The 27397-nt window shown below is 41.5% G+C and overlaps 2 protein-coding genes across 2 annotated transcripts; both read right to left on the bottom strand.

Moving 5' to 3' along the window:
- Positions 1-1440: 1440 nt before the first annotated feature.
- ccl19a.1 (chemokine (C-C motif) ligand 19a, tandem duplicate 1) lies at positions 1441-18002 on the bottom strand. The gene is made up of 4 exons (XM_024414990.1): positions 17708-18002; positions 9358-9481; positions 4710-4824; positions 1441-2259 (listed from the first exon to the last, which is right to left on the bottom strand). Exons 1-4 carry the CDS (start codon positions 17772-17774, stop codon positions 2221-2223), a joined length of 345 nt encoding a protein of 114 aa, XP_024270758.1. The 5' UTR covers positions 17775-18002; the 3' UTR covers positions 1441-2220.
- A 6353-nt stretch (positions 18003-24355) lies between these two features.
- Positions 24356-27226, bottom strand: ccl19a.2 (chemokine (C-C motif) ligand 19a, tandem duplicate 2). Its single transcript, XM_042321270.1, has 4 exons — positions 27038-27226; positions 26457-26580; positions 24991-25122; positions 24356-24709 (listed from the first exon to the last, which is right to left on the bottom strand). Exons 1-3 carry the CDS (start codon positions 27084-27086, stop codon positions 24996-24998), a joined length of 300 nt encoding a protein of 99 aa, XP_042177204.1. The 5' UTR covers positions 27087-27226; the 3' UTR covers positions 24356-24709; positions 24991-24995.
- Between the last annotated feature and the right edge of the window lie 171 nt (positions 27227-27397).

Genomic DNA, 27397 nt, shown 5'->3' with positions numbered 1-27397 from the left:
TCTGGCCACTGTGTCTGGGAATATGGCCCATACACTGTGTCTGGGAATCTGGCCCATACACTGTGTCTGGGAATCTGGCCCATTCACTGTGTCTGGGAATCTGGCCCATACACTGTGTCTGGGAATCTGGCCCATTCACTATGTCTGGGAATCTGGCCCATTCACTATGTCTGGGAATCTGGCCCATTCACTGTGTCTGGGAATCTGGCCCATACACTGTGTCTGGGAATCTGGCCCATACACTGTGTCTGGGAATCTGGCCCATACACTGTGTCTGGGAATCTGGCCCATTCACCGTGTCTGGGAATCTGTCCCATTCACTATGTCTGGGAATCTGGCCCATTCACTGTGTCTGGGAATCTGGCCCATACACTGTGTCTGGGAATCTGGCCCATACACTGTGTCTGGGAATCTGGCCCATACACTGTGTCTGGGAATCTGGCCAATACACTGTGTCTGGGAATCTGGCCCATACACTGTGTCTGGGAATCTGGCCACTGTGTCTGGGAATCTGGCCACTGTGTCTGGGAATATGGCCCATACACTGTGTCTGGGAATCTGGCCCATACACTGTGTCTGGGAATCTGGCCCATTCACTGTGTCTGGGAATCTGGCCCATTCACTATGTCTGGGAATCTGGCCCATTCACTATGTCTGGGAATCTGGCCCATTCACTGTGTCTGGGAATCTGGCCCATACACTGTGTCTGGGAATCTGGCCCATACACTGTGTCTGGGAATCTGGCCCATACACTGTGTCTGGGAATCTGGCCCATACACTGTGTCTGGGAATCCGGCCCATACACTGTGTCTGGGAATCTGGCCCATACACTGTGTCTGGGAATCTGGCCCATACACTGTGTCTGGGAATCTGGCCCATACACTGTGTCTGGGAATCTGGCCCATTCACTGTGTCTGGGAATCTGGCCAATACACTGTGTCTGGGAATCTGGCCCATTCACTGTGTCTGGGAATCTGGCCCATACACTGTGTCTGGGAATCTGGCCCATTCACTGTGTCTGGGAATCTGGCCCATACACTGTGTCTGGGAATCTGGCCCATTCACCGTGTCTGGGAATCTGTCCCATTCACTATGTCTGGGAATCTGGCCCATTCACTGTGTCTGGGAATCTGGCCAATACACTGTGTCTGGGAATCTGTCCCATTCACTGTGTCACTGTGTCTGGGAATCTGGCCCATTCACTGTGTCTGGGAATCTGGCCCATTCACTGTGTCTGGGAATCTGGCCCATTCACTGTGTCTGGGAATCTGGCCCATTCACTATGTCTGGGAATCTGGCCCATTCACTGTGTCTGGGAATCTGGCCAATACACTGTGTCTGGGAATCTGTCCCATTCACTGTGTCTGGGAATCTGTCCCATTCACTGTGTCTGGGAATCTGGCCCATTCACTGTGTACAGCAATCCGTTCACTCAGAATATTGATTTGGCAAAAGTCTTTATTGAAAAAACAAAAGGTCCATGAAAAAATAAGAATTTGTCATATACATTGTATATTTCATTATCTGAGATTTACATATAGATTAGGCAGATGGGTGTTCTAACCAGCTGCCAGCACCTTGACCCCTGACCTCTAACCCCTGATTTATTCTGATTTCTGATTCTGATTTTATATTATATATATTGTTCTATCTTTATCCTGCGTTGTTGGAAAATGACGTGTTAGTAAGAATTTCAATGTTGGAATACAGCTGTTCATGAAGCATGTGACAAATAAAGTTGTATTTGATGGCAAAATTAGTCTGGGATCTAGAAATCTAGTCATTTCAATTACTTCTGCCATTTTGTTGCTTTTGAAATCACAGACTGTAGCTTTAAGGGTCAGTTCATATGTGGGGTCAAGGGTCAAAGCCAGTCTACTCTTTTTTTGGAATATAATCATTCGATATTTTGTCACATAAAAATAACATTAAAAAAAACGTTTTCTACGTGAACGTGCCACTGAGAAACAGCATGGTATCTTAAGCAAGATGGTCTATTGGATAAACAAAAGACTGAAGACATAAGGAAACTTAATAAAAAAGTGCATCAGTGGTAAGAGGAATCACATTTGTCTTTTTTGTCGTTGTTTTACTTCTCCCACCCTGTTCTTCACCCACTTGGAAGGTTCTTCTCAGGCTCTGTCATGGTTGTTTTGACCATGGGGGTGGAGGTGGAGGTGGTGGTGGTGGTGGTGGTAGGAGGGGCTCTGGACAGGGACCTTAGGGACTCTTGTGCATCAGCTTCTTACAGTGTTTAGCCTGCAAACACACAGACACACTTAGAGTTAGGTCACTAGCTAAAGTAAGTTTCTTTTGAATTCCAAAGTTTAGTACGATAGCTACTATATACTGTAATCTATGTAATCTATCCAGTACAATATTTTATTTATTTATTATTTCACCTTTAACCAGGTAAGTTAGTTGAGAACAAGTTCTCATATACAACTGTGACCTGGCCAAGATAAAGCAAAGCAGTGCAACACAAACAACAACACAGAGTTACACATGGAATAAACAAGCGTACAGTCAATAACACAATAGAAGAAAATAAAGAAAGTTTATATACAGTGTGTGCAAATGGTGTGAGGAGGTAGGCAATAAAATAGGCCATAGTAGCAAAGTAATTACAGTTTAGCAAATTAACACTGGAGTGATAGATGAGCAGATGATGATGTGCAAGTAGTAATGCTGGTGTGCAAAAGAACAGAAAAGTAAATGAAAACAATATGGGGATGAGGTAGGTAGATTGGGTGGGCTATTTACAGAAGGGCTATGTACAGCTGCAGTGATTGGTTAGCTGCTCAGATAGCTGATGTTAAAAGTTAGTGGGGAAATATAAGTCTCCAGCTTCAGCGATTTTTGCAATTTGTTCCAATCATTGGCAGCAGAGAACTGGAAGGAATGGCAGCCAAAGTAGGTGTTGGCTTTGGGGATAACCAGTGAGATATACCTGCTGGAGCGCGTGCTACAGGTGGGTGTTGTTATGGTGACCAGTGAGCTGAGATAAGGCGGCGCTTTACCTAGCATAGACTTATAGATGACCTGGAGCCAGTGGGTCTGGCGATGAATATGTAGCGAGGGCCAGCCGACGAGAGCATACAGGTCGCATTGGTGGGTGGTATAAGGGGCTTTGGTGACAAAACGGATGGCACTGTGATAGACTGCATCCAGTTTGCTGAGTAGAGTATTGGAAGCTATTTTGTAAATGACATCACCGAAGTCGAGGATCGGTAGGATAGTCAGTTTTACGAGGGTATGTTTGGCGGCGTGAGTGAAGGAGGCTTTGTTGCGAAATAAGAAGCCAGTTCTAGTTTTAATTTTGGATTGGAGATGTTTAATATGAGTCTGGAAGGAGAGTTTACAGTCTAGCCAGACACCTAGGTATTTGTAGTTGTCCACATATTCTAAGTCAGAATCGTCCAAAGTAGTGATGCTAGTCGGGCGGGCGGGTGCGGGCAGCGAACGGTTGAAAAGCATGCATTTGGTTTTACTAGCGTTTACGAGCAGTTGGAGGCCACGGAAGGAGTGTTGTATGGCATTGAAGCTCGTTTGGAGGTTAGTTAACACAGTGTCCAAAGAAGGGCCAGATGTATACAGAATGGTGTTGTCTGCGTAGAGGTGGATCAGGGAATCACCAGCAGCAAGAGCGACATTGTTGATATATACAGAGAAAAGAGTCGGCCCGAGAATTGAACCCTGTGGTACCCCCATAGAGACTGCCAGAGGTCCGGACAACAGGCCCTCCGATTTGACACACTGAACTCTGTCTGAGAAGTAGTTGGTGAACCAGGCCAGGCAGTCATTTGAGAAATCAAGGCTGTTGAGTCTGCCGATAAGAATGTGGTGATTGACAGAGTCGAAAGCCTTGGCCAGGTCGATGAAGGCGGCTACTCTATACTGCAATCTATGTCAAATCAAATCAAATCAAAGTTTATTTGTCACGTGCGCCGAATACAACAGGTGTAGTAGACCTTACAGTGAAATGCTTACTTACAGGCTCTAACCAACGGTGCAATTTTAAAGTAAAACATAGGTATTAGGTGAACAATAGATAAGTAAAGAAATAAATGCAACAGTAAAAAGACAGTGAAAAATAACAGTAGAGAGGTTATATACAGTAGAGAGGCTATATACAGTAGAGAGGTTATATACAGTAGAGAGGCTATATACAGTTGAGAGGCTATATACAGTAGAGAGGTTATATACAGTAGAGAGGCTATATACAGTAGAGAGGTTATATACAGTAGAGAGGCTATATACAGTAGAGAGGCTCTATACAGGCACCAGTTAGTCGGGCTAATTGAGGTAGTATGTACGTGACTATGCATGTATGATAAACAGAGAGTAGCAGTAGCGTAAAGGAGGGGATTGGCGGGTGGTGGGTGGTGGGTGGCGGGACACAATGCAGATATTCCCGGTATGTAATCTACACAGTACTATATCTACTATACACTGTAATCTACATACACATTGCTTGTAATCTACATACACATTGCTTGTAATCTACATACACATTGCTTGTAATCTACATACACATTGCTTGTAATCTACATACACATTGCTTGTAATCTACATACACATTGCTTGTAATCTACATACACATTGCTTGTAATCTACATACACATTGCTTGTAATCTACATACACATTGCTTGTAATCTACATACACATTGCTTGTAATCTACATACACATTGCTTGTAAGGACGTTACCTTGAAGTTGGTTTCGTGGCATTTCTTGATGAGGCGGTCCATGAGATTCATCAGGTCTGTAACCCAGGTGGGGTCAGTGGGAGCACACAGCTTGAGTCCCCTCCTGGTAGTGAAGCTGCAGTAAGGAATGAGAGGGGAGACAGGTTACAGGGAGGTATGGAGAGTAAGGAATATGCTGGGATCAAACTCCTGCTACTGGCATAGCCGTGGGAAGTAGGGGTGCTGAGGGTGCCGGCAGCACCCCCTGAAAAATCTGAATTTTCAACAAAAAAATGTATTTTTAGAAAAATGTATATTTTCCCAAAAGTAGTCCACTGGGCCTTTACTAGTATTAGCAGACCGATATAGATCTCCGTAGCATGGGCAAAAACGGTTTTTCATGATCTCTGCTTCAACAAAAAAAAAGGTAGCTGTATAATTAAGAACAGTATCTTGCAGGATTTAATAGTTGTAATTGTAAGAGTTGTTGCCCTGTCCCTTTCTCTGCTATTGTCATTCTAATGTAATCCAGAAAGAACAAAACCCTGTCGTCAAACATTTACATCTAAAAGGTGTAAAGTTATGGGCAATGACACAAGACATCTACCTCAAATTAAATATATTTCTTGATCAAATAATATGGAAAACAACCCCTTTTGTGCAGTATTAATTTACCATCCATACAAACAGTGGAGGCTCCTCAGAGGACGAAGGGGAGGACCATCCTCCTCAGTGAATTTCATTTTTTTTTAAGTAAAACATTTAAAAAGTTTTCCTTTGTAGATGAAACTATACTAAATATAATCACATTTCACCATGTAATTGATTAAAACACTATTTTGCAATTAAAGTCTACAGTAGCATCAACAGAACTCTGTAGGGTAGCACTATAGTGTAGCCGGAGGACAGCTAGCTTCCGTCCTCCTCTGGGTACATTGACTTCAATACAAAACCTAGGAGGCTCATGGTTCTCACCCCCATCCATAGACTTGCACCGTAATTAAGGCAACCTCCGGAGAACGTCTTCCAAGCTATCAAAGCTCTTGCAGCATGAATTTACATGTTGTCCACCCAATCAAAGGATCAGAAAACAAATCTAGTACTGAAAGCATAAACTACAGCTAGCTAGTTGACTCAAAGAGAGAGAAAGACAACAGTTTTGAACAAATTAATATCTTCCAAAATGAAGGAGAATTAAATGAATGAGAGTCATCTAATATGCTGTATTCGAAATAAGGTCATACTCATGGAAAAATAATTGTCCTCCCTCACTGACCGCCACTGCTTACAAACCACTTAATGTAAATGTCATTACTGTATTGTACATACAGTTGATGTCGGAAGTTTACATACACTTAGGTAGAAGTCAACAAAAACAAAATATAGTTTTGGCAAGTCGGTTAGGACATCTACTTTGTGCATGACACAAGTCATTTTTTCCAACAATTGTTTACAGACAGATTATTTCACTTATAATGAATTCACTGTATCACAATCCAGTGGGTCAGAAGTTTACATACACATACAATGTTTCAGATCATCAAGAAATTGGAGGGGCGGCAGGGTAGCCTAGTGGTTAGAGCGTTGGACTAGTAACCGAAAGGTTGCAAGTTCAACCTCTGAATGGGTTAAAAACTGCATTTTGTGTTTACTTGGGTTATCTTTGTGTAATATTTAAATTTGTTTGATGATTTGGAACATTTAAGTGTGACAGATGTGAAGAAAAAAAAAAGAAATCAGGAAGGGGGCAAGTGCTTTTTCACAGCACTGTATATCCACAGTAAAACGAGTCCGATAGCGACATAACCTGAAAGGCCGCTCAGCAAGGAAGAAGCCACTGCTCCAAAATCGCCATAAAAAAGCCAGATTACGGTTTGCAACTGCACATGGGGACAAAGATCGTACTGTTGGAGTAATGTCCTCTGGTCTGATGAAACAAAAATAGAACTGTTTGTCCATAACGACCATCGTTATGTTTGGAGGAAAAAGGGGGATGCTTGCAAGCCGAAGAACACCATCCCAACCGTGAAGCACGGGGGTGGCAGCATCATGTTGTGGGGGTGCTTTGCTGCAAGAGGAACTGGTGCACTTCACAAAATAGATGGCATCATGAGGTAGGAAAATTATGTGGATATATTGAAGCAACATCTCAAGACATCAGTCAGAAAGTTAAAGCTTGGTCGCAAATGGGTCTTCCAAATGGACAATGACCCCAAGAATACTTTCAAAGTTGTGGAAAAATGGCTTAAGGACAACAGAGTCACTGTATTGGAGTGGCCATCACAAAGCCCTGACCTCAATCCTATAGAAAATGTGTGGGCAGAGCTGAAAAAGTGTGTGCGAGCAAGGAGGCCGACAGACCTGACTCAGTTACACCAGCTCTGTCAGGAGGAATGGGCCAAAATTCCCCCAACTTATTGTGGGAAGCTTGTGGAAGGCTACCTGAAACGTTTGACCCAAATTAAACAATTTAAAGGCAATGCTACCAAATACTAATTGAGTGTATGTAAACTTCTGACCCACTGGAAATGTGATGAAAGAAATAAAAGCTGAAATAAATCATTTTCTCTACTATTATTCTGACATTTCACATTCTTAAAATAAAGTGGTGATCCTAACTGACCTAAGACAGGGAATTTTTACTAGAATTAAATGTCAGAAATTGTGAAAAACTGAGTTTAAATGTATTTGGCTAAGGTATATGTTAACTTCCGACTTCAACTGTAGGCTGGTCATCTAGGTTTGTACCTGTAGTCTTTCCATCACCGTGATGATAAAACAATGACCAATCCAGTAATTGAGTACCATTGTACTCAATTACTGGATTGGTCATTGTTTTTAGACTCCCTCATATCCAGAGAAACTGCATACATGTTCATACTGGTCCCCCTTTAGGAACCGAATCGACAATCCTAGCGTTGCAAGCACCATGCACTCTCTATCAACTGAGCCACATCATCATTAACAACTTGTTGTCTCATTGTCTGACAATTGTCTGACAATTGTCAACCAGCAACTCCTGTGGCGGGCCAGGTGCAGTGCGTGCTAACCAAGGTGGCCAGGTACATGGTGTTTCCTCTGACACATTGGTGTGGTCGGTTGGCTTCCGGGTTGGATGCGTGCTGTGTTAAGAAGCAGTGCGGCTTGGTTGGGTTGTGTATCGGAGGACGCATGACTTTCAACCTTCGTCTCTCCTGAGCCTGTACGGGAGTTGTAGTGATGAGACAAGATAGTAGCTACTACAACAATTGGATACCACAAAATTGGGGAAAAAAAGGAGTAGTTTGCATTTGCCAAAGTATTTCAAGAACCTGGAAGAACCTATATCAAGCAAGTATTCTTATATTCCTCAAGTATTATCAGATTAATTGTTTTGTACAGATAATTATCAAACTCTTAAGTTTGAAATGTTTTCACAAACGTAGTGCACTTTTCTAGTCCTGTAGTAGTGGACAGATATATAGACATCTTCAGCAAATCCCCTCCAGTACCCCCCAAACTACCGTTGCTATGGCTACTGGGGGGCATGTGTAGTCTTGTCGGCAGTGCTACCACTACTAGACAATGCTTTAGAAAGGTTGCTGCTATAGACCTACCACGTACTGTACGGACTAGACAATACAACACCTTAATTGATTAGCATCATGTAAGTAGACAGGGTAAGGTATAAGCAAGATATAGTGAACAAAATATAAACGTAACATGTAAAGTGTTGGTGCCATTTTTCGTGTGTTGAAATAAAAGGTCCCAGAAATGTTCCATATGCAGAAAAAAGCTTATTTCTCTCAAATGTGTTTATATTCCTGTTAGTAAGCATTTCTCCTTTGCCAAGATAATCCATCAATAAACTGATTAAACAGGATGATCGGTGCATAGGTGCACCTTGTGCTGGGGACAATAAAAGGCCACTTTAAAATGTGCAGTTTTGTCACACAACACAATGCCACAGATCTCTCAAGTTTTGAGGGAGCGTCCAATTGGCATGCTGACTGCAGTAATGTTCAACAGAGCAGTTGCCAGAGAATTGAATGTTCATTTCTCTACCATAAGCCTCCTCCAATGTAATATTAGAGGATTCCGCAGTACATCCAACCAGCCTCACCACCGCAGACCACGTGTAAACCATGCCAGCCCAATACCTCCAAATCCGGCTTCTTCACCTGTGGGATCGTCTGAGGAGGGGCGAGGTGGGTGCTGAGGAGTTTTTCTGTCTGTAATTAAGCCCTTTTGTGGGGAAAAACTCATTCTGATTGGCTGGACCAGGCTCCTAAGTGGGTGGGCCTATGCCCTCCTAGTCCCACCTATGGCTCCTAGGCCCATCCATAGATTAGGGCATAATTAATTTATTTCAATTGACTGATTTCCTTCTATGAACTCTAAGTAAGTAAAATCTTTTAAATTGTTCCATGTTGCATTTATGTTTTTGTTAAGTATAATAACACCCCTTGCTTTCTTATAAGGCATGTGGAGTTATCACCATATTTCTTATACCAAATCAAATCAAATTGCATTTGTCACATACACATGGTTAGCAGATGTTAATGCGAGTGTTTGCGAAATGCTTGTGCTTCTAGTTCCGACAATGCAGTAATACCTATACAATCCTCTCAACTCCACAGTGGGTGGTCGTTGTAAATCCAAACCAATGAAATACAAGTTTTTCACTTACACCACAGCGTTGATGGAGCAGCCTTGACCTCTGACCTGAGGCTGGTAACCTATGACAACGTGTCTAGGTATCTGTCTGTGACTGACCGTCAGACAGCAGTCCATCACCATCTGGCCCTGAGTCACTGAGAGAGAAGAGAAAGAGAAGGTAAAAAAAAAACATTGAACCTTCAAAATAAAAGTTTAAAACAATCAAACAGTCAGCAGATAATTGCCTCAACAACAAAATGGGTAACCCTTTTTACAATAAGATTTCATTTGTAAAGGGCTTATAAAGGGGTTATTATAATTTTTTTAAATCGATTATTTGATCATTTGTAAATGCATTATAAACCATTAATAAATGCATTATAAACCATTAATAAATGCATTATAAACCATTAATAAATGGTTATAAATCATTGGTGAAAATAGTTCAATAACTGGTCAGTGTTTGCCAAATAGTAAGCCAATATTTATGTCCAGTTACTAACCATTTTATAACTTACAAACGCTTATAATATTGAACCCTCGTGTATCATCATGCATCCTTATTTTCAATAGTTGCACAGTTGAACAATAGTTATTTTCTCCCTTTTAGGTGTGATGTAACTGGTGCTCTGTCCCAGGAATAGAAGAGGTTGGTTTTCATGATGCGTCTACATCCAGAACATTATTCAATCATCATTCCTATTTCCTTACCAGATTATATCAACACACTTAACCACTTCTCTGTGATAGTCCAAGTATGGTGAACGCTCTGGTGTGAAGTGGCACGCTCTGGTGTGAAACAACGGAGGAGTCATCCTTGTTATTGATACCTAAGGCTGTGGCAGTCATGTTATTGATACCCAGGGCTGTGGCAGTCATGTTATTGATACCCAGGGCTGTGGCAGTCATGTTATTGATACCTAGGGCTGTGGCAGTCATGTTATTGATACCTAGGGCTGTGGCAGTCATGTTATTGATACCTAGGGCTGTGGCAGTCATGTTATTGATACCTAGGGCTGTGGCAGTCATGTTATTGATACCCAGGGCTGTGGCAGTCATGTTATTGATACCCAGGGCTGTGGCAGTCATGTTATTGATATCCAGGGCTGTGGCAGTCATGTTATTGATACCTAGGGCTGTGGCAGTCATGTTATTGATATCCAGGGCTGTGGCAGTCATGTTATTGATACCCAGCGCTGTGGCAGTCATGTTATTGATACCAAGGGCTGTGGCAGTCATGTTATTGATACCCAGGGCTGTGGCAGTCATGTTATTGATACCCAGGGCTGTGGCAGTCATGACATTTTGTCAGCCTGTGATTTTTATGCAAATAACTGCCGGTCTCATTGTAATTGATCATTAGTTAACGTAAACATGTTTAGCATCTCCTGCCTTCCATGCAGTCTACAAGCCACTGATGAGGAACCTATAGAACATCTACAGTCTACAAGCCACTGACGAGGAACCTATAGAACATCTACAGTCTACAAGCCACTGATGAGGAACCTATAGAACATCTACAGTCTACAAGCCACTGACGAGGAACCTTTAGAACATCTACAGTCTACAAGCCACTGACGAGGATCCTATAGAACATCTACAGTCTACAAGCCACTGATGAGGAACCTTTAGAACATCTACAGTCTAGAAGCCACTGATGAGGAACCTTTAGAACATCTACAGTCTACAAGCCACTGACGAGGAACCTATAGAACATCTACAGTCTACAAGCCACTGATGAGGAACCTATAGAACATCTACAGTCTACAAGCCACTGACGAGGAACCTTTAGAACATCTACAGTCTACAAGCCACTGACGAGGATCCTATAGAACATCTACATTTTAAAAAGTCTAATAAATCTATTTAATATAATCTACACCTTCACAATAAATCCATTATTTATTTTAGACAGGTCTAAAGAAACATGATATGAAGTCAAATGTAGTCTATTTGAGAAGAACAGAAGAGCATACTCTGAGTTGTCCTGATGTGGCTGTGCCATATGGCTGTGGGCTAAACTAGTTCATTTAGCAGACAAGATTTGCTTAAAATTCCGTGGCATTATTTTATATTATATTATAGTAAGGATGAATACAATTGAACATAGCCGAATGAAATAGAAGGGATATTTTCCCCAAACGACTATTCTGTGTTGGGCGGTTAACAGAAAACAGGTCCTCCTATCAGAAATGGGTAAAATCACAAAGGAAGCCAGGGGGAAAAAAGCCATATTATTTGTGTTGTTTGCTCTATAACCTGTTAGTTCACATCCCTTGCCACCGTGAAATATAGGCCTAAGGGTCGAGACAAGAAGAAGACACACTGGCAGAATAAATTCAACCACACCTTTGTTTCATCACAAAACCAGAGAGCAACCTCTGTCCAGTCCACATACAGTTACATGGCCTACAGCATGGTCAAGCAAGTTAATGTTTCTGTCATTTTCTGACTACTGAACAACTATTGATTTAGACCCACAGAGAGTTACCCCAAGTCGCAAAGAAAACAGGAGCTGCCTCGAACTACTCCAGCACCATTTTAACTTCCATATTTCAACATCATTTAATCACCTACAGTATGCTTATGTAACGGATGTGAAACGCTAGCTTAGTTAGCGGTGGTGCGCGCTAAATAGCGTTTCAATCGGTGACTTCACTTGCTCTGAGACCTTGAAGTAGTAGCCGTGGCTTTTGTGGAGCATGGGTAACGATGCTTCGTGGGTGACTGTTGTTGATGTGTGCAGAGGGTCCCTGGTTTGCGCCCGGGTATGGGCGAGGGGACGGTCTAAAGTTATACTGTTACACTTAGTCTAATAGTGACAGCTAAGACAACTAAGATACCAAAAACAATTTAGTCCAATGAAATATAATATGCCTGCCCATGCTACTGTGCATAGCCGTGGGATGTAGGGGTGCTGAGGTTACCTGGGCCTTTACTAGTCCTGCATTAGCTGACCAATATATTAGTGTAGTGGAGACTAAACTACTTCCTGCATTTACACAGTGCCTTTTTGGAACGGATTTCTTACTCTTCGTCTGAGGAGGAGTAAGGATCGGACCAAAGCGCGGCATGGTAAGTGTTCATGATGATTTTAAATGATGATTAAAGAAAGCACTGAACACTGAATCAAAACAATAAACGATGACGTGAATTTACAAAACCGAAACAGTACCGTGTGGCCAAAACACACACACACGGAAACAAACACACACAAATCAAAAGTGAAACCCAGGCTACCTAAGTATGATTCTCAATCAGAGACAACTATGACACCTTCCTCTGATTGAGAACCATACTAGGCCGAACACAAAAACCAACATAGAAAAACAAACATAGGTTGCCCACCCCAACTCACGCCCTGACCATACTAAAACAAAGAATAAAATAACAGAACTATGGTCAGAACGTGACACTTTTCGAAAGTATTCAGACCCCTTGAATTTTTCCACATTTTGTTACGTTACAGCCTCATTCTAAAATGGATTACAAATATATATATATATCCTTAGCAATCTACACACGAGACCCCATAATACATTTTTATAAATGTATTAAAAATATGGATAAAAATAAGGATATGCATATAATGGTAGCATTGGATAGAAAACACTCTGAAGTTTCTACAACTGTTAAAATAATGTTTGTGAGTGTAACATAATATATATGGCAGGCGAAACCCTGAGGAAAATCCATCTGGAAAATTTATTTTTGAGGTCACACACCATTTCAATGCTAGCCCATGTGAAAAACAAATAGATAGGACCCAGATTGCAGTTCCTATGGCTTCCACTAGATGGTAGTATGGTCACCGTAACGAAGTGTTGAATCTTCTGTCATGTACTGTATGTAGTGATGAGTACCCAATACTGCCTTTAAGTATGTTTACACTCTGAGTGAACTCTCAAATCATTTATAAATGATGTATAACTGCTAAAAGTGTACCTTATCCTAAAGTGACAGACCTATAAACATTTATAACTGAGTTATCAACATTTATAACTGCTAAGCGTGTACCTTATTCTAAAGTGGTAATCCACTGACCATTAACAAATGAGTTACCAACATTTATAACTGCTGAAAATATACCTTTAAAGAAAGTGGAAACCTACTTACCATTTATTCATGAGTTAGACCTATCAATATTTATAACTTCTAAAAATATATCTTAAAAGAAAGTGGAAATATTCTGGACGTTTATGAATTAGTTTCAAACATTTAAAACAGCATATCATCTCCTAAAACATACAAAACAAGAGTAAGAACAAAATGTAATTTAATACAATGATACATTGGGAAAATAATTGTAATTTCAGTGACTCATTGGTATAGTGAGTAGTCTAGCTAATTCAGATAAACAGGGGGATGTCTTTTTTTTCTCATTTTTACCATTACAAGTCAGAATAGAAATTGACAACAGCTTAACTATTTAAAATACAACATTGGGTCTAATGTTCCCCTTCTGAGTTTTCACAAGGGGAGGCAGGTAGCCTAGAAGGGGTGGTAGGTAGCCTAGAAGGGGCGGCAGGAATCCTAGAAGGGGCGGCAGGTAGCCTAGAAGGGGCGGCAGGTATCCTAGAAGGGGCGGCAGGTAGCCTAGAAGGGGCGGCAGGTATCCTAGAAGGGGCGGCAGGTAGCCTAGAAGGGGCGGCAGGTATCCTAGAAGGGGCGGCAGGTAGCCTAGTGGTTAGAGCGATGGGCCAGAAAGGTTGCTAGATCAAATCCTTGAGCTGACAAGGTAAAAATCTGTCATTCAGCTAGCTAAATGTTTATATATTTACTGTTCCCTGGGCACTGGAGATGTGGATGTCAATTAAGGCAGCCCCCCTGCACCTCTCTGATTCAGAGGGGTTGGGTTAAATGTAGAATGTATGTCAATTTAGCGTAGACACTCTAGCAACAGATATCTCTGCTATCATGATTTAGGCTTATCTAGTTATGTTATCCACTGCTAGCTAATAATAATAATAGCTAGCTAGCTAGTGTTTAACATTACTTGCTAACACTAATAGCCAGCTACCACTGATTAAAGGGTTTAGCTAGTTATCCCAACTTTTGCTAATACACTAGCCTGTTAGCTAGCTAGATAGTAAGTTAGTCTTAAAATTGGAACTACTACTGTGCTGACAAAGGATGCTAGCTAGCTAAATTACCAGCTAACGTTACCTAGCTAAAGACAATACCTGAGTTCAAAGGTTAGATCACTAGCTAGCTAGCGTACTAATCTAAACTAGCCAGCAAACATGATCTACTTCGCTAGCTAACTATATAATGCCAAAGATTATCTCGTGCTAAATCATCTAGCAGAATTTTTACATTCAAAAATATGTTTTAGATTTTACCTAAAGCTAGTTAGCTAGCTAACGTTTCCTAGCTAGCTAGGTAGGACAGAGGTACTAGCAAACATTAGCTTTGCAGCAGAACTTCTGTAACCAATAGTGAGACAAATTGCATAGAGAATGTACCCTTTTTCCTCTGTCACCATTTTTTAATCTTGTGAGCAATGTTTATTTTGTGCAATCTCTTCCTTCTGGCCTTTACACACGTATCATAGCCACATCCATCCTGATTCTTCACAATGCACTGTGACATGATGTAAGTGTCAACACAAAAATTCGGGGCATGTTCCAGGTTGCCTTTATATCAAGCGCATTTCAAAGATTGGTATCTCTCATCAAAGTTTGGGGAATTTCTCCGAAACTAGCAAACCACTATGGCTTGAGATCTTCAGATGAGGCCTTCATTCCTGCAATAAACAAGTGTACCAACGCATCGTCACGGTTTCAAACGTGGGGGCGATTGACACATTGTGGGAGTTTGACCATTGGTTTTGAAAACTCAACCATTTCCGTTCCTGGGACAGAGCAACAATGCATCACACCTAAAAGTGAGAAAATAACTATTGTTTAACTGTGCAACCATTGAAAATTAGACAAGATAGCATTTTATTGAATACAGAAAGAGAGGGGAGGAATAGAAAGATGGAGGTTAAAAAACGATGTGTGAGAAAGAGAGAGAAACAGATGTAGGAAAGGGGGGGGACCTGAGGTGAACAGGCCACACCTTTACAGAGATCAGTGTGTGTGTGTGTGTGTGTGTGCGCGTGCGCGGGTGTGTGTTTGCCAATGTGTGTCTTTGTGGTAGTGATTGAGTGTCCCCTTTTTTGGGGGTATCTCAAAACAGAAATATGGTAAAACAGTTTTAAGTTGTGTAAGACTAGATCTGAAATATAATACTCCCTTTACTGTCTCTGATTAGGGATGGCTTGAGTTTCTCAGGATTGATGTCGTTTTAGTTGTGGGAAACAGGGTAATGTCCAATGATTTATCATGGTTATTTCAGTCCAACACACTATTGTGGATGTAGCTGAGCATACACGAACACAGAGAGGGAGAAAGAAAGTGAGTGAGAGGGAGAAAGAGAGGGAGAGAGGAGAGAGACATGGACAAGGATAGGAAGTGGAGGGAGAGAGCGAGACTTTAAGAGAGCGAGAGCGAGAGAAATCAGTAGTGTTCATGCTGATTTGACACTATAGTTAAATGATGTATGTTTATCTCTTTTATCTGGCTGGGAATTCCCCTGTAACTTAACAACACTACAGACACTAGACGGTCAAACTATATGGTAGTGTTAGGTAATAGCTCGTTCACACACACACAAACGTTTGCACGCGCGCACACACACACACACGAACACACACACACACACACACACACACACACACACACAAACGTTTGCAGGCGCGCACACACACACACACACACACACACTCCTTTTCTGTTAACTGAATTCTATTCAATGAGTGCCAACATTTAGTTTCCTGGTGGGAGAGGTGATAACATGAGTCGACGATTCAAGGAGCTCACATGATGACAAAGTATTTTCGTGTGTGTGTGTGTGTGTGTGTGTGTGTGTGTGTGTGTGTGCAGTAGATTGTCAGAGGAACAACATGAATTTGTGTCTGAAAGCAGATGCGGTGTGACTCGACTTTAGCCATCAGGTGGAAGTCGTTGTCCCCTCTCTCTTGTCAGTCTCACCGGAGGAAAGGAAGGAGAGAGCAGAGACCGTGAGAGGCGGACGTTCTGCTGTTCTCTCCCTTCCTCCACTGAGACTAATGCCGTGTTCAAAACAATCAGGAATTTGGGGATCTCAGACTTCTGACTACAGTGAGTTCAAGACAACTGGGAACTCTGAAAAAAATTGAGATCCGACTGGGAAAAAGTCATCCAACTCAGAATACCAAGTAGGAAACTCGGGTTAGAGCTCCAACATTACGACCTGAAGATCACTGACATGATTTAAACAGAAAAATGTTTAACCAGAATTCCCAGTTGTCTTGTGGCGCTCTGGGAACTCTGGGAAATATGAGGTCAAGTCATGATGTCCTTGGTCTTCAGGTTGAAAAGTCGGAGATCTACAAAGAGGCCCAAGGTCCTAACTTGGAATTCCCAGTTGGAAAAGCAATTTTTTTCCCCAGTCGGAGCTCTTAAGATTTCCGAGTTCCCAGTTGTTTTGAACGCGGCATTGAACCCACCATGCCCATCAGATGTACAGTGTATTTTTTAAAGTAATTAATCATACAATGTGATTTTCTGGATTTTTGTTTTAGATTCCGTCTCTCACAGTTGAAGTGTACCTATGATAAAAATGACAGACCTCTACATGCTTTGTAAGTAGGAAAACCTGCAAAATCGTCAGTGTATCAAATACTTGTTCTCCCCACTGTAGGTACCATCAGTCCAGCAAAATAAAAAAGCTAATTATTTAAATTTATGCTCAGCTGTGCCTCGCAAGTGCTACACCAACAGATCTATTTTGTTATCAAAGCTCGAGTTTGTGGTCAGAGAAGAACAGTATTGGCAGGCCAGACATATAGCCAATATGATGTGATAATGTATTAGACCTACTGCACAAACCTCATTTTTATTAGGTTAATGTTACATGCACAAAGTCAACGTGTGTCAAATATGTCATCTGAAAATGTTGTATGTTAAAAGCACTATTTGAATGTCCCTAATCTACCTTTTCCAAATAGGAGCTCGGGCCAACTAAAGATCAGGCCAACTAAAGTTCAGGCCAACTAAAGTTCGGGCCAACTAAAAATGTTCAGGTAAAACTTTGACCGAAAAGTTAAGTAAACAAAAAAAAGATGGGAACCAGTTGCTAAATAATAATTCATTTGAATCAACTAGATTTTTACAGTCTGTCTGTCTGTCTGTCTGTCTGTCTGTCTGTCTGTCTGTCTGTCTGTCTATGTGAGTGTGTGCCTCGTGAGTATCTGTTTATGTTGTTGTAAAGTACTAAACCCACTAATAAAGACATATCTACATCCCGTCATGATGATTAAGTAACCAAGCCGTCCAGTAACGGAGAGGACTTACCTCGGCAGCAGCTGTAGAGGAACAGAACACAGAAGAGGATCTTGGCAATGCCCACGGTAGGCATCATGACTGGTCACCGATAGCCTGAGCTGTACTGAGGGTTCTGGACTGGACTCAAGCTGTGTGTCTGAAGATATATATGTGTGTGTGTGTGAGTGAGGATGGCTTCTGGAGACGGAAGTGTGTGAAGTGTAGATTTAGTCTGTTATTGATGCTATGTAAGTAAGGATTTCCCTGTTGTGTGATGGTTTCTACCCTGCTATTAGCTCTGCTTTGTGATTACACTACCTCCCTGTCCTTATAGGCTCTATCCAGTTTCACTTTTAGTCACACAAACACCCCATTGGTCTTTTGGTAGTCCTCAGACTGCCCCTCCTACTGGTCATTCATCAACCCATATATATATATATATATATATTGAGTGTGTGTGTGTGTGTGTGTGTGTGTGTGTGTGTGTGTGTGTTTGAGAACCTCTATGTGGTTGAATGTGATTCCTTTTCTGAAATGTTTATTTTTTTGGTTTATTGTGCTGAATTATATTGTTTTATACACGCGTGTATGTTGTTTTATAATTAAAATGCGTGTGTGTTTTGAGACCTACCTTAAATATCTTCTTTTCCAACACCGAATACCACTTTTTTTAGACTGTGTCCTAAAGATGATCTGTAGATGTTCAAACGGTCCGCTAACTGAGCAGACATGGCCACTCCGCTCCTAAGCAACTTTGCGGTATTTCGTTTTTGTGTGTGTTATTTCTTACATTATTAGCCCAGATTGTTTTTTGCATTATTACATACAGCCGGAAATAACTTTTGGATATCAGAGCGGTGGTAATTCACCAGTATTTCGACCAGAAATACCAGAAATACAACTTTCCGGAATTCGATCCTTAGTTCGTACACCCCCCAAGGCAATTTAACTTATCCCAGAGGCTGCTCCAAGACTCTGCCGAGAAGAGGTATTCAGAGTGGACTTTTAGTCCGAGTAAGGAGGCATGCACACCATCCACCACTTACAAGTACATTACTCGCTAATTCAGTCACTGGACAATAACGTAGACGAGCTCAGGGCGAGGATCTCCTTCAAGAGAGACATCAGGGACTGTAACATACTCTATTTCACTGAATCCTGGCTCTCTCCAAATATACTGTCCCTGTCCATACAGCCAGCTGGATTCACAACACATCACGCAGACAGAAATAAAGAACGCTCCATGAAGAAAAAAGGCAGAGGTGTATGTTTCATGATTAACTACTCATGGTGTGATTGTGGTAATGTATAGGAACTCAAGTCCTCCCTTCCTATAGGCAGAAACTTAAACAGGAAGTACCCATGCTAAGGTCTATTCAACGCTGGTCTGACCAATCGGAATCCATGCTCCAATATTGTTTTGGTCATGCGGACTGGGATATGTTCCGGGTTGGCTCTGGGATTAACATTGACATATACACTCGCACGGTGACTGAGTTCATCAGGAAGTGTATAGGAGATGGCAGCATTTGTACAAAACCGAAAGCGAGAAGCACCTCATTTAACCATGGCAAGGTGACTGGGAATATGGTTGTATACAAACTGGCCAGTTATTCCCTCCGTAAGGCAATCAAACAGGCACAACGTCAGTATGGAGACAAAATGGAGTCGCAATTCATTGGCTCAGACATGAGACGTATGTGACAGGGACTCCAGACAATCACGGCTTACAAAGGGAAAACCAGCCACGCCACAGACACTGACGTCTTGCTCCTGCAAAACACCAGTCTCAACGTCAACAGTGAAGAGGCGACTCCGGGACGCTGGCCTTCCAGGCAGAGCTGCAAAGAAAAAGCCATATCTCAGACGGGCCAATAAAAAGAAAGTTTAAGATGGGCAAAAAACACAGACACTGGACAGAGGAACAGTGTCTGTGCAGCATCCTGGAGTCGCTCTTCACTGTTGACGTTGAGACTGGTGTTTTGCGGGTACTATTTAATGAAGCTGCCAGTTGAGGACTTGGGAGGCGTCTGTTTATCAAACTAGACACTCTAATGTACTTGTCCTCTTGCTCAGTTGTGCAGCAGGACCACTCCTCTTTCTATTCTGGTTAGAGGCAGTTTGCGCTTTTCTGTGAAGGGAGTAGTACACGGCATTGTACAAGATCGTAATTTTCTTGGCAATTTCTTGCATGGAATAATAGCCTTCATTTTTCAGAACAAGAATAGACTGACAAGTTTCAGAAGAAAGGTCTTTGTTTTTGGCCATTTTGAGCCTGTAATCGAAACCACAAATGCTGATGCTCCAGATACTCAACTAGTCTAAAGAAGGCCAGTTGTAGGCTTCAATAATCAGCACAACTGTTTTCAGCTGTGCTAGCATAATTGCAAAATGATTTTCGAATGATCAATTAGCCTTTTAAAATGATAAACTTGGATTAGCTAACACAACGTGCCATTGGAACACAGGAGTGATGGTTGCTGATAATAGGCCTCTGTACGCCATAAAAAACATGCCATTTCCATCTACAATAGTCATTTACAACATTAACAATGTCTACACTGTATTTCCAATCAATTTGATGTTATTTTAATGGACAAAAAATGTGCTTTTCTTTCTAAAAACAAGTACATTTCTAAGTGACCCTGTCACGGCCTGACCTTAGAGATCCTGTTTATGTCTCTATTTTGGTTTGGTCAGGGTGTGAGTTGGGGTGGGTATTCTATGTTCTATGTTTTGTATTTCTATGTTTTGGCCGGGTAGGGTTCTCAATCAGGGGACAGATGTCTATCGTTGTATTTCTATGTTTTGGCCGGGTATGGTTCTCAATCAGGGGACAGCTGTCTATCGTTGTCTCTGATTGAGAACCATACTTAGGTAGCCCTTTATCCCACTTGTCTTTGTGGGAAGTTGTCTTTGTTTGTTGGCACTATAACCTTTAGCTTTACGGTTGTTTTGGATTGTTTATTGTTTTTGTCTGCGTCATATAAATAAAGGAATATGTACACTCACTACGCTGCACCTTGGTCCTCTTCTTTCAGCGGCCGTGACAGACCCCAAACTTTTGAATGGTAGTGTATATATATATATATATATATATATATAAAACATATAACACATATGGAATCAAGTAGTAACCAAAAAAGTGTTAAACAAATCTAAATATATTTAATATTAGAGATTTTTCAAAGTAGCCACCCTTTGCCTTGATGACAGCTTTGCACACTCTTGGTATTCTCTCAACCAGCTTCATGAGGTAGTCACCTGGAATGCATTTCAATTAACAGGTGTGCCTTTTAAAATTTGTGGAATTTCTTTCCTTCTTAAGTGTGTTTGAGCCAATCAGTTGTGGGGTGACAAGGTAGGGATGGTATACAGAAGATATCCCTATTTGGTAAAAGTCCATATATATATTAATACTACGGACTCCGACACTGCTCGTTATAAAATGATCTATTTTGCTTTTGGGTTTGTGTGTATTGTTGTGTCTTGTTAGATTTTACTGCACTGTTGGAGCTAGGAACATGAGCATTTTGCTACACCCGCAATAACATCTGCTAAATATGCATATGCGACCAATACATTTTGATTTGATTTGATCTTTGTGTGACACTGACTGTGCCCAACAAAATCTCCAATGTACTTGTGTTACTTATCAGTGGTTAACACATAGAAATATAACATAATACAGTGGGTTAACCTCTCTTATCATGTCAATATGAGGAAGTCAATCTTACGCTGATTTATTGGAAAAAAGATACACTGATTACAACCTAGGGGATAACATGTTAAAACGATTATACTTGTTTCCAATGTGGCCCCCTTAGTCCGCGGGGTCATGCTCTTCGCTGAACCCGCTGTGGTCGTCGATGGCTAAGTGCAACGCTGCTGCCTTCCTGCCTGAGACCTAGAAGTCCAGTACTGTGGCCCTGGATTCAAGGGATCAGCGGTATTGACGATACTTCTTCTTGGGTTCTTCTGCTTTGTTACGGCAATGAGGGTTGTGAGTTCATTCATGCCCTGGTTGGAATGGAATTTCCACATCTGCCCAGGAACGCATCAATGTCTGTGTGAAACTAGCTCTTTCATATAAAATGCCGGTAACAATAAATTATCCGAAAATCAACTTATCACATGAAGTATCTTCAAATATTTGCTCTTTAGCAGGGTATTGCAGGATTTAAAGGGGAAATCTGCAATTATGTCATCCATTATTTGACTATTAAATGAATAGTATACCCATTGATTCTTGAAGAATATATCATTTATATACGCCACATGAGCTTAGTTCAACTGTCGTACCCCAAAATGTAATCTTGTTTTAATTATAAACAAACCCTGTATGACTTTAAAACATGGTTACAACTATAATTTTTGATCTCATTGATGGTCAGTCCTTCCATCCAGAGCTCTGTATAGAAATATGAGAGTGGCCCCATCCCTCAGCTGTTTGTGCCAAATGAAGAGGCACGGTGAACGTTTTGTTGAGTTTTAGAATTGTAAATTGTCCCTTTAAGTGTTATGAGAGTCAATAAAACCGCAGATTACTCTCTAACAGAGTTAGGTTTCATTTTCTCCTCAGAGTTTCTTGGAAGTGGAAGTGGTTTCTCTACTACTGGAATGATTTGGGTAATTCCCCAGACTCCAGGATTCCACACTTTTTATAGGATAAGCTGAAGCGGCAGGACGTCCATTGCGAACAGAGTTTGGCACATTCCCAGACAGTGTCGGGAAATGACTGCAGTGTAACGTCTCTCTTCTATCTCCTCCTCTGACGAAGAGGTAGAACAAGGATATGACCAAAATGCAGCGTGATGATGATTCATGATATATTTTAATGAAGGAAAACCTATACATACAGAAACTACAAAACTAACGAAATCAAATAATGAAAACCGAAACAGCCCTATCTGGTGAAATACTTAACACTAAGACAGGAACAATCACCCACGAAAACACTCACAGAATATGGCTGCCTAAATATGGTTCCCAATCAGAGACAACGATAATCACCTGACTCTGATTGAGAACCGCCTCAGGCAGCCATAGACTACGTAGACACCCCACAAAACCCCTAAGACAAAAACACACCACAATAACCCATGTCACACCCTGACCTGACCAAATAATTAAAGAAAACACAAAATACTAAGACCAAGGCGTGACATGCAGGTGTCCAGGCTGTATGTCATCTGTTGGAGGGATTGAACATAAGGAAACTGCACCGAGTCTAAGTCATTGACTCTTCATCAATGAATCTTTCTGCAATCCCTTGCATTATCTCTCCTCGTGTCCTTCTCGAAACACAGAGAGGGGGGGGCTTGGACTTTCTCTTCCAATGTGTTTGAGAGAAAGGCGAGGAGATGTGTGGGTAATCACAAGAAAATGTATTGAGAAAGAGTCATGGTGTCGGGGTCACAGCATCTCCCTCATCGCCTCCCAGCATCACCCTAGTGCACCCTGGGTAACACGACAGGATGGAGGACCTTTGACCTAGGCCTCTTGGGGTCATTTCCCTAGATTTACTTGAAATGAAGTGTGTGCGTGTGTTCGTTCTAGGGGCAGCAACATGCTCCTGCCTCATGTAGCTGCCCCTGGGGTAATTACTATAGCAGATACTACTGATTCTGCTGCCCCTGGGGTAATTACTATAGCAGATACTACTGATTCTGCTGCCCCTGTGGTAGTTACTATAGCAGATACTACTGATTCTGCTGCCCCTGGGGTAATTACTATAGCAGATACTACTGATTCTGATGCCCCTGGGGTAATTACTATAGCAGATACTACTGATTCTGCTGCCCCTGGGGTAGTTACTATAGCAGATACTACTGATTCTGATGCCCCTGGGGTAATTACTATAGCAGATACTACTGATTCTGATGCCCCTGGGGTAATTACTATAGCAGATACTACTGATTCTGCTGCCCCTGGGGTAGTTACTATAGCAGATACTACTGATTCTGATGCCCCTGGGGTAGTTACTATAGCAGATACTACTGATTCTGCTGCCCCTGGGGTAATTACTATAGCAGATACTACTGATTCTGCTGCCCCTGGGATAGTTACTATAGCAGATACTACTGATTCTGCTGCCCCTGGGGTAATTACTATAGCAGATACTACTGATTCTGATGCCCCTGAGGTAATTACTATAGCAGATACTACTGATTCTGCTGCCCCTGAGGTAATTACTATAGCAGATACTACTGATTCTGATGCCCCTGGGGTAGTTATTATTGAATAACAGACAGTACCATAGCAGCTTCATGTACTCCAATTGTTTTCTCACCGGAAATATATAAAACCTGCATTTAACACCTGAAATATATAAAACCTGCATTTCACACCTGTAATATATAAAACCTACATTTCACACCTGTAATATATAAAACCTACATTTCACACCTTATAGGTGTGGAACATAAAGGATAAACGGTCCCAGAAGTACATTTTTCATGTTTGTCTCTTTTAAAATGGTTTATAATGTTCCTAGTAAACCATATGAAGATTCAAATATCATGTTAAACAACGTTATAAAAATAGTTTGTTTGGTCTTATTGGACAATATGTCAGGAAAGGCTGTGTGATAAATTATTAAAATGTGTTATGATTGTCCCAATAAAGTTGGACAATTCAAACCTTTTTTTTTTAGAATCATGTCTCAGATAACAAACATTTTACAGAAAACTATATTTTATTGGAAATATTCATTTGAAATATACATTTTCATGACAGCTGACATTCATGTCAACATTTTCTCTAATCCACCCACCAAACCATATTAACAAATTGTACAACTTGAATATAACATTTTACAAAACCAATCTAACACATCTCTAAATATATTGATGGGAAATGGTTTTGCTATGATATGAATTTACAGTATGCACTATTCACAAGGGTTTCTTGTACAGTATTTTGTAAAAACGATTTGGTCTGCTACAGTATCTAGGACGACTCTTCAGTTGAAAAAGGTTGAAATGAATGTCTCCTCCACTCCTCCACGTCTCCTCTCCTGGTCTTACTCTGCTGTGGTCATCATGTGAGGGAGACGGACACCAGAGAGGACAGATATTAAAATAGAGAATCTTGAAATGTTGAGTTGTGAGTAAAAAAAAACACTGCAGCAGATTCCTTTTAATTAAACAGTATTTTTTTAAATAAATATATATATATATTAAAATGAAAACACAAAGAAATACATATATGCAGTTTAGCCAAACTATGAGCCCTAAATGAAGAGAGACAAGCACAGGAAAGTAGGATATTATTTCATTTGTTCCATGTGTGAACATAGAGTAACAACTAACCTCATTCACTCCTGAGGTGAGTTAGCTCTCCGGAGGGAGATGGTTCGCTCCAGACGTTTGACGTAGTCTGACACCCACTTGCTCTCTGCGGGATGGGGCGAGCACAGTCTCGCCCCTGTCTTGGTGATAAACCTGGAGGGATACGATTTACAAATAGATCCGTATCAAAGATAATCATCAATATCCACAACAGTATCAGACAGGTCGATTGCCAAAAAGTGCTCCAGGCACCACCTAGTGAGATCAGTGAGCCACTGATGGGGAGCAGAATCTGGCAGGCCTCTAAACTGCCTAGGAGTGTAAGACAAGACCTGAAACTAGCCTTTAAGTAATGTGGTTTCTAAAACTAGGGATTGTAATACACTTGGAATCGTGCTCTTGTATGCTTATAACATGTGTCATATCATGTTTATTACAGTTCTATTCAGCCTGAAAATACAATGAGATGCTAAGTAGCCTACATATAGTGGAAGAGATGCTAAGTAGCCTACATATAGTGGAAGATACGCTAAGTAGCCTACATATAGTGGATGAGATGCTAAGTAGCCTACATATAGTGGATGAGATGCTAAGTAGCCTACATATAGTGGAAGAGATGCTAAGTAGCCTACATATAGTGGATGAGATGCTAAGTAGCCTACATATAGTGGAAGAGATGCTAAGTAGCCTACATATAGTGGATGAGATGCTAAGTAGCCTACATATAGTGGAAGAGATGCTAAGTAGCCTACATATAGTGGAAGATACACTAAGTAGCCTACATATAGTGGAAGAGATGCTAAGTAGCCTACATATAGTGGATGAGATGCTAAGTAGCCTACATATAGTGGAAGATACACTAAGTAGCCTACATATAGTGGAAGAGATGCTAAGTAGCCTACATATAGTGGATGAGATGCTAAGTAGCCTACATATAGTGGATGAGATGCTAAGTAGCCTACATATAGTGGATGAGATGCTAAGTAGCCTACATATAGTGGAAGATACGCTAAGTAGCCTACATATAGTGGAAGAGATGCTAAGTAGCCTACATATAGTGGAAGATACGCTAAGTAGCCTACATATAGTGGAAGAGATGCTAAGTAGCCTACATATAGTGGAAGAGATGCTAAGTAGCCTACATATAGTGGAAGAGATGCTAAGTAGCCTACATATAGTGGATGAGATGCTAAGTAGCCTACATATAGTGGAAGATACGCTAAGTAGCCTACATATAGTGGAAGAGATGCTAAGTAGCCTACATATAGAAGGGAGAGATGCTAAGTAGCCTACATATAGTGGAAGATACGCTAAGTAGCCTACATATAGTGGAAGAGATGCTAAGTAGCCTACATATAGTGGGAGAGATGCAGTAGCCTACATATAGTGGGAGAGATTCTAAGTAGCCTACATATAGTGGGAGAGATTCTAAGTAGCCTACATATAGTGGGAGAGAAGTAATTTGTCTTAGAGAGGAAGATACTCACACAGTGGCATCGATGTCACAGCCTCTGTTTGTAGTCTGCAGCAGGTAGGAGACCATCTTAAAGTGGCGAGGGAAACGGATGTCAGTGGTTGACAGACAGCAGTCCACGGGTACCTCTGAGAATGCTGCAGGAGAGAGAGAGAGAGAAGGGGGTGAGAATGGTCAAAGAAGAGATAGAAGATGAAAAAAACATGGCCCGAGAGAGAGAGAGAGAGAGAGAGAGAGAGAGAGAGAGAGAGAGAGAACGAGAGAGAGAGAGAGAGAGAGAGAGAGAGAACTAGAGAGAGAGAGAGAGAGAGAGAGAGATAGAGAGAGGCCAATATGGGTGATCCAGGCTCTACTTGTGTAACTACCCCAGGCTGGTGCAACTTTCTAAGTCAATCACTGCAGAGGAATGTTTCCTGAGGACTCTTCTGTCCCTGTGTGTGTGTGTGTGTGTGTGTGTGTGTGTGTGTGTGTGTGTGTGTGTGTGTGTGTGTGTGTGTGTGTGTGTGTGTGTGTGTGTGTGTGTGTGTGTGTGTGTGTGTGTGTGTGTGTGTGTGTGTGTGTGTGTGTGTGTGTGTGTGTGTGTGTGTCTTTTACCTGCTGCGTATCCCAAGCAGATTGTTGCAATGAAGAGAAGAGCTGCCATATTACTGCTTTGAGAGCTGTGCTTCAGAGTCTGAGGATGACAGAGAGAGAGAGAGTCTGAGGATGACAGAGAGTCTGAGGGTGACAGAGAGAGAGAGTCTGAGGATGAGAGAGAGTCAGGATGACAGAGAGTGGGAGAATGCTGAGAGGATAACAGAGAGTGGGAGAATGCTGAGAGGATAACAGAGAGTGGGAGAATGCTGAGAGGATAACAGAGAGTGGGAGAATGCTGAGAGGATAACAGAGAGTGGGAAAATGCTGAGAGGTACAGGTGTATTTATACACCTGACTGTCTCTTTCTCTTTCACTATG

The sequence above is a fragment of the Oncorhynchus tshawytscha genome, linkage group LG04 (assembly GCF_018296145.1).
Source record: "Oncorhynchus tshawytscha isolate Ot180627B linkage group LG04, Otsh_v2.0, whole genome shotgun sequence".
In the NCBI taxonomy this organism is placed as follows: domain Eukaryota; kingdom Metazoa; phylum Chordata; class Actinopteri; order Salmoniformes; family Salmonidae; genus Oncorhynchus; species Oncorhynchus tshawytscha.
This window is presented reverse-complemented; position numbering and strand designations above follow the sequence as displayed.